The 7,353-nt window shown below is 44.2% G+C and overlaps 1 protein-coding gene across 3 annotated transcripts in view; it reads right to left on the reverse strand.

Annotated features, from left to right (window-relative positions):
• The window catches only part of SEC11A (SEC11 homolog A, signal peptidase complex subunit), a 49,549-nt gene extending 42,889 nt beyond the window's left edge, over positions 1–6,660 (reverse strand). Inside the window, exons 1-2 of one of the 3 annotated variants that reach the window (XM_030931155.1) lie at positions 6,235–6,371; positions 4,579–4,637 (exon numbers count right to left, since the gene is read on the reverse strand). In XM_030931155.1, the coding sequence (XP_030787015.1) occupies positions 4,579–4,581 (3 nt within the window). In that variant the 5' untranslated portion in view covers positions 4,582–4,637; positions 6,235–6,371. Of the gene's footprint in view, positions 1–949; positions 971–4,578; positions 4,638–6,234 lie in introns of those variants that run through there. The other 2 variants (XM_010369867.2, XM_030931156.1) reach the window with 2 other exon arrangements.
• Positions 6,661–7,353: the final 693 nt, after the last annotated feature.

Raw genomic sequence — 7,353 nt, forward strand, 5'->3', positions numbered from 1 at the left:
CAGAAAGTTTACTATTTATACAGTGCTGAAACATTTTAAGAGAACTTAAGAAGTCTCAGATCTATAAAAATGATATAAGTAGTCCATGTTTGTTGAATAATTGAAGTTCTTTAAAATAACTTTTTAATTTATAAAGTTTAATCATTTTAAGATGTTTAACTTTGTAAATTAAACCAAACATAGGCTCTTAAAAGTGATTGTTGGCCGAGTGCAGTGATTCACACCTGAAATCCCAACACTTTGGTAGGCCGAGGCAGGCAGATCACTTGAGGTCAGGAGTTCGAAACCAGCCTAGCCAACATGGTGAAACCTCGTCTCTACTAAAAAAAATACAAAAATTAGCCAGGAGTGGTGGTGCACGCCTATAATCCCAGTTACTCTGGAGGCTGTGGCAGGAGAATTGTGTGAACCCAGGAGGCAGAGGTTGCAGTGAGCCGAGATGGTGCCACCACACTTCAGCCTGGGCAACAGAGTGAGATTGTCTCAAAAATAAAAAAGTGATTGTTAAAATTTGCTACACTTTAAATAGGATAAGATTTGTAAACAAATTCCAAAAATTTAAGAAAGAATTTAGTCTTAAAATTTTAGGTTTTATAAATTATTATTAGAACTAAAGATAACTCTAAATAGGCTTTTCTGCACACAAAAACCACCTCAATGTGCATTTAAAAATGCTCGTATATTTGGGAGGCTGAGGTGGGCGGATCACGAGGTCAGGAGATCAAGACCATCCTGGCTAACATGGTAAAACCCCTAAAACTACAAAAAATTAGCATGTGATCACATGCATCTGTAGTGCCAGTTACTGGGGAAGCTGAGGCAGGAGAATCGCTTGAACCTAGGGGTGGGTAGGTTTCAGTGAGCCAAGATTGAGCCATTGCACTCCAGCCTGGGCAACAGAGCCAGACTCCGTCTCAAAACAAAACAAACAAACAAAAAAATTGCTTACATTAAGGTTGGGCACAGTGACTCACACTTATAATCAATTCCAGCTCTTTGGGAGGCTGAGGTGGGCGGATGGCTGAGCTCAGGAGTTCACGACCAGCCTGGGCAACCTGGTGAAATCCAGACTCTACAAAAAAATACAAAAATTAGCCAGGTATGGTGTTGCTAGCCAGTAGTCCCAGCTACTCCAGAGGCTGAGGTGGGAGAATCACTTGATCCCAGAAGGAGGAGGTTGCAGGGAGCCAAGATCCTGCCACTGTACTCCAGCCTGGTCAACAGAGGGAGACCCTGTCTCAAAACAAACAAAAATTAAAAAAAAAAAAACAAAAACCTCTCATACTAATCAGTGGTGTGCTGGAACCAGCTTCCTAAATTTTCAGCAATTCTGCAAGCTGGTTGTTAAACACAGTGCTGTTAAAAAACTAGAATAATAAATTATATTAAAGGCCGGGCAAGGTGGCTCATGCCTGTAACCCCAGCACTTTAGGAGGCCACAGTGGTCAGATCACTTGCGGTCAGGAGTTCAAGACCAGCCTGGTCAACATGGTGAAACCCCCATCTCTACTAAAAATACAAAAATTAGCCAGACATGGTGGCACGCACCTGTAATCCCAGCTACTAGGTTGCAGTGAGCTGAGATGACATCACTGCACTCCAGCCTTGGTGACAGAACACAGCGAGACTCTATCTCAAAAAAAAAAAAAAAAAAAAGGAAGTCATACTCCAAACAAAGGTAAGTATACAAATAAAATAGTATATGACTATTAGCTAAAAGGACCTTAAAGATCACCTAATATTCTAGGGTGGTACCCAGAGACTAAGAAAGAATACAAGCATACTGTTAAAAATAAATTAATTTAAACAACTTGGCTGGGTGTGGTGGCTCACATCTGCAATCTCAGCAGTTTGAGGGTCCGAGGTGGGAAGATCACTCGAGCCCAGGAATTTGAGACCAGCTTGGGCAGAATAGCATGACTCCATCTCTACAAAAAACACAAAAATTAGCCAGGCATGGTGGCATATATCCATAGTCCCAACTACTCAGAAGGCTAAGGTGGGAGGATTGCCTGAGCCAAGGAGTTCAAGGCTGCAGTAAGATGTGACTATGCTACTGCACTCCAGCCTGGGCAACAGATACAGACTTTGTCTTAAAAAAAAAAAAAAATTTTTTTTGAAGAAACCCAACATACCTCTACCTCTATTTCAAAGCCCAGAATCCAAAACACAGACAACATGAAATACTGGGGAGGATGTGGAGCAACAGGAACTCTCATTCATTGCTGGTGGAAGGCAAAACAGTACAGCCATTCTTAAAGTGTTTCACGGTTTTTTATAAAACTAAAACATACTCTGTTTGTTTTGTTTTGTTTTGTTTTGAGACAGAGACTTGCTCTGTCGCCCAGGCTGAAGTGCAGTGGTGTGATCTGGGCTTACTGCAACCTCTGCCTCCCAGGTTCAAGCCATTCTCCTGCCTCAGCCTCATGAGTAGCTGGGATTACAGGTGCGCACCACCACGCTCCGCTAATTTTTATATTTTTAGTAGAGACAGGGTTTCACCATTTTGGCCAGGCTGGTGCTGAACTCTTGGCCTCTAGTGATCCTCCCACCTCGGCCTCCCAAAGTGCTGGGATTACAGGCATGAGCCACTGCGTCCAGCCTAAAAATTGATTAAAACTCCAAAGAATACATATTCTATGATTCCATTTATATAAAATGCAAACCCCTCTATACTGACAAAAAGCACATTAGAGGTGGGACAGAAGGGGTCTTGTAGGTGATATACATGTTCTATATCTTGATTGTGTTAGGTATACCTAAGTATAAAAACTTATCAAACAGTACACTGTAAATGGAGGGAGTTCATTTACTAAAGTATTCCTCTGTGGATCTGATAAGGAAAAACAAAAACAAAACTCAAACAAAGTAATCGGACACTTAATATAGATGTAATATGTAATTAGGTATAAGCAGAGAAGTTATGCAAACAATAGCAACTTTTAGAGGAATAAAACAAAATTCTAATTTCCCTCTTTCATTTGATTAATTCTCAGTATCTACATGTATCTACATGTATCGTCAATTCTTTTTCCCAGATATTATGTACAGATAAAGAGCTCATTTCATAACTCTCCCTCACCCCATCATATCCAATCCCTCCTATCCATTCCTAACAACTTCTGGGAGGCCAGGGTGGATAATTTTACCATTTAAACTTCCACTAACCCTGAATGTCATAGATGCAATGAATTCTGAACCACAATCACTCCATATTAGAGAAATACAGGGCAGAATAGCCCACTCATTTTATCTTCATGTATCTGGTCTCTCTTCCTGTCCATTTTGTTAGAGCAGGAGGAGTGCCTTGTATATCTCTATGCTTTAGAGCCTATCTAGCAGGTTTGCAAGTGCTGAGTGAATTCCTTCCCTTTTGATTACTGGAATGCTAACCAACCCAGGTTAAAGATGAAGCTATTGGCTGGGCACAGTGCCTCACGCCTGTAATCCCAGCACTTTGGGAGGCCGAGGCAGGCAGATCACGAGGTAAGGAGATCTAGACCATCCTGGCTAACACAGTGAAACCCCATCTCTACTAAAAATATAAAAAATTAGCTGGGCGTGGTGGCAGGCACCTGTAGTCCCAGCTACTCGGGAGACTGAGTCAGGGGAATGGTGTGAACCCAGGAGGTGGAGCTTGCAGTGAGCCGAGATAGCGCCACTGCAGTCCGGCTTGGGTGAAAGAGTGAGACTTCCATCTCAAAAAAAAAAAAAAAAAAAAAAAAAAAAGATGAAGCTATTAAGAAGGTCTTTCAAGATCCAACTTAAATGCTAGTATCTCCTTGAAGCTGTTCGTAATGCCCTCTCACAATTTTCTCACAATCTCTCACAATTTTCCTACCACTGTAATATGTAATTAGGTATAAGCAGAGAAGTTATGCAAATAATAGCAACTTTTAGAGGAATAAAACAAAATTCTAATTTCCCTCTTTCATTTGATTAATTCTCAGTATCTACATGTATCTACATGTATTGTCAATTCTTTTTCCCAGATATTATGTACAGATAAAGAGCTCATTTCATAACTCTCCCTCACCCCATCATATCCAACCCCTCCTATCCATACTCCTATCCTTAGGGAAGTAGATTGTGTATCTACTTCCTAAGTGGCAGCTATAAGTACAAAAAATGCAAGTCCAAGGGAGAATGGGTCATATCCTTCCTTATCCAAGTGTTCAGGCTTTAAAGACCTGAGATCAAATCCACATCCTGCCACTTACCTTCTTTTTTTTTTTGAGACAGAGTCTCGCTCTGTTGCCAGGCTGGAGTGCAGTGGCACAATCTCAACTCACTGCAATCTCCACCTCCCAGGCATTCTCCTGCCTCAACGTCCCGAGTAGCTGGGACTACAGGCGTGCGCCACCAGGTCCAGCTAATTTCTGTATTTTTAGTAGAGAGGGGGTTTCAACACGTTGGCCGGGATGGTCTTGATCTCTTGACCTTGTGATCCGCCCGCCTGAGCCTCCCAAAGTGCTGGGCCTACAGGCACGAGCCACCACACCCAGCCTACCTTCTATCGTAAGCAAATCACTAAAGCTTTATAACAATGACATCAACCACAGCACAGCCAATACTCACCATGTGCCAGACGCTCTTCTGAGGGCTTTATATTAACTCATTTAATCTTCATAGCGACCCTACGTTTGCACAACACAGTGAATGCAACTAATGTCAGTGAAGTATACACTTAAAAATGATTAAAATGGAATATTTTATGTTGCATATCTTTTTACAACAATAAACGTAAACATAGGCACAGAGAGGTTAAGTAATCTGCTCAAAGTCACACAGCCAGTAAATAGCAGAGCTACTTCAAAACTCAGAAATCTAGCTTTAGAGTCCATACTCTTAACTTCTATACTGTATTGCTTCTCACAAAGTCTCATTTTCTTCATATGTTTAATATGAGCAACATTACCTACCTTACATGTGTATAAAGTGCTTCACGCATGGTAAGAGCTCAAAAAAGTTATTGTTTTGCCTTAGTCCTTTTCTACACATTTAGGCTCCTTGAAGGCCAAGTCTTTCTTAACTATCTTTGCATTTCTCTCATTGTACCTGGCATAGAGTACAAATAAATATCAGACTCAAAATAAATACTTTCTTCAGAGGAATGTCTGTGGCATCTAGAAATCCAAATATGGATTAAAAAAAGACAACACTATACGAGTAAAAATTTGGAGTGTTGTCATAAAAACATAAAGTAACATTTGTGCAATTTTTATAGAATGCTCAATTCTGACTGACAGAATTGACACTGAGCTAGCTAAAGCCTGAAGGGGAGTAAGGAAAGATTGTGTATCTATTTCCCTAAGTGGCAGCTATAAGTACAAAAAATGCAAGTCCAAGGGAAAAAAATTCCTTAATGGTGACATCAGGATAATCATAACAGTAAAATACTGTTTAAAACAAACAAACAAAAAAGTCCGATGCAGCAAAACTAGGCTCCACAGACACACTTAGTGCCAAAGACAAAACAGAGCAAACTTTTCTAAGGACTAAATAATTACAACAGTATTCTCAGTACTATTTAGCATACGATCTAGAAGATGAAGGTAGAGCAAAGTGTGAGGACAAAATCAGGAGACCCACATTTCTAGACCCCCGTGGCACTGATATTGGACTATAAAACCATAGATTCTGAGGGCTGCCACCTTAGTGCTAAGCGGACGCAAGGTAAAGTGGTGTAACTGTTCCACCTCGGAGCTCACAGTGGTCCAAGTCAAAGTCCGTGCAGCCCGCTACGGCTCAGCTCTACTAAAGGGTTGCAAGGAGCTGAAAGCAGCAAAACGGCTTCTTGGGGCCTACAATCGCCTTGCTGAGCGCCCCAGAAAGCAGCTAAACCTTGTCTCTCCCAAATCCACCTGGAGTCGCTCCGACTGGAGAAATCAAGAGTCGGCCGCCTTAAAATGACTAAAACAATAAGCAACCCCAACTCCCACTTTCAAAGCGCGTACGGTTTCCATTTGCTCCCCTACCTCAGTAGGAGGAATGGAACATGAAGACACCGCTTCCCGCCCCGCCCCGCCCCAGGTAGGCCCTGAATCAGTTCGGGGTTAAAAATAATGAGGCAGACAAGGCGGCCTCTGGCCACAGACTCCAAAGCAAGGGAATGACCCGGGCAACAGACCAGCTCAGACCCTCACACCAGAACCCTGGGGTCCTCCAGGCCCCGCAGCAGCAGCCTGGAAGAGACAAGAAGAGCCAGGAGAAAAAGAGGACGGCCAAGCTCACCTGCCGCTTGTTCATCCGCCGCACATCGTCCAAAAAGTCTAAAGAGAGCATGGCGGGGACGGCGAGCAGGACACCGGCGGGGGAGATGGTGCGATGACCAGCGGGCGGAACGACTGGCTCTCGGGTCGGGCTCACACTGTACAGGGCCCCGCAGTGCTTGCGCTTCCGCTTCCGGGGCGGGAGCTGGCACGGTCGGGCACGGTCCCAGCCCCCCGCGGCCCTTCGCTGCGGAGACCTGAGAGACTCACTACCGTGCTAGTCCAGTCTCAGGGCTCGGCCTTGCCGTGGGAGGGTTCTCCCGCACTGGCTGTCGCTGCCAAGAACCGACTGGACACCACTTCCCGTGCTCGGCTCCGCGGCCCCTCACGGAGGTTGCGACCCAGGCTTAGATGGGGAGGCTGCCCAGCCACCTTCGCAAGGCGGGCCTGTGTGCCCGCCCGGCCAATCGCGAGCAACCTCTCCGGTGTGGGCGGGTAGAAGCGGTTCCGCGTCCCGGCGTAGGTATGGGTGTGGCAGTGGATGTGTCGTGTGACACTGGGTTCTCAGGTCGAGCAAGTCTCCCCGGGTTACGGAGCAGGTGCTTGCTTGCTTTCCTTCTTTCTTCTCTTCTCTTTTCTTTTTTTTTTCTTTTCTTTTTTATTTTCTTTCTTTCTTTCTTTCTTTCTTTCTTTCTTTCTTTCTTTCTTTCTTTCTTTCTTTCTTTTTCTTTCTTTCTCTCATTCTTTCTCTCTCTCTCTCTCTTTCGTCTCTCTTTCTTTCCATCTCTGTCTCTCTGTCTCTGTTGAGGTGCTTGCTTGCTTTCTCTCTCTCTATCTCTCTCTCTCTCTGTCTCTTTCTTTCTCTCTCTTTCCTTTCTTTCTCACTGTCGCCCAGGCTGGGGTGCAGTGGCGCAATCTCAGCTCACTGCAACCTCCCCCTCGCAGGAGATTCTCCTGCCTGGGGCTTCCAAGTAGCTGGGACTACGCGCGCGCCACCACGCCTGGCTTATTTTTGTATTTTTAGTAGAGGCAGGGTTTCACTATGTTGGCAAGACTGGTCTCAAACTCCTGGCTAATTTTTGTATTTTTAGTAGAGACGGGGTTTCACTGTGTTGGCCAGGCTGGTCTCGAACTCCTGAGC

This window comes from Rhinopithecus roxellana, chromosome 5, assembly GCF_007565055.1.
Source record: "Rhinopithecus roxellana isolate Shanxi Qingling chromosome 5, ASM756505v1, whole genome shotgun sequence".
In the NCBI taxonomy this organism is placed as follows: Eukaryota; Metazoa; Chordata; class Mammalia; order Primates; family Cercopithecidae; genus Rhinopithecus; species Rhinopithecus roxellana.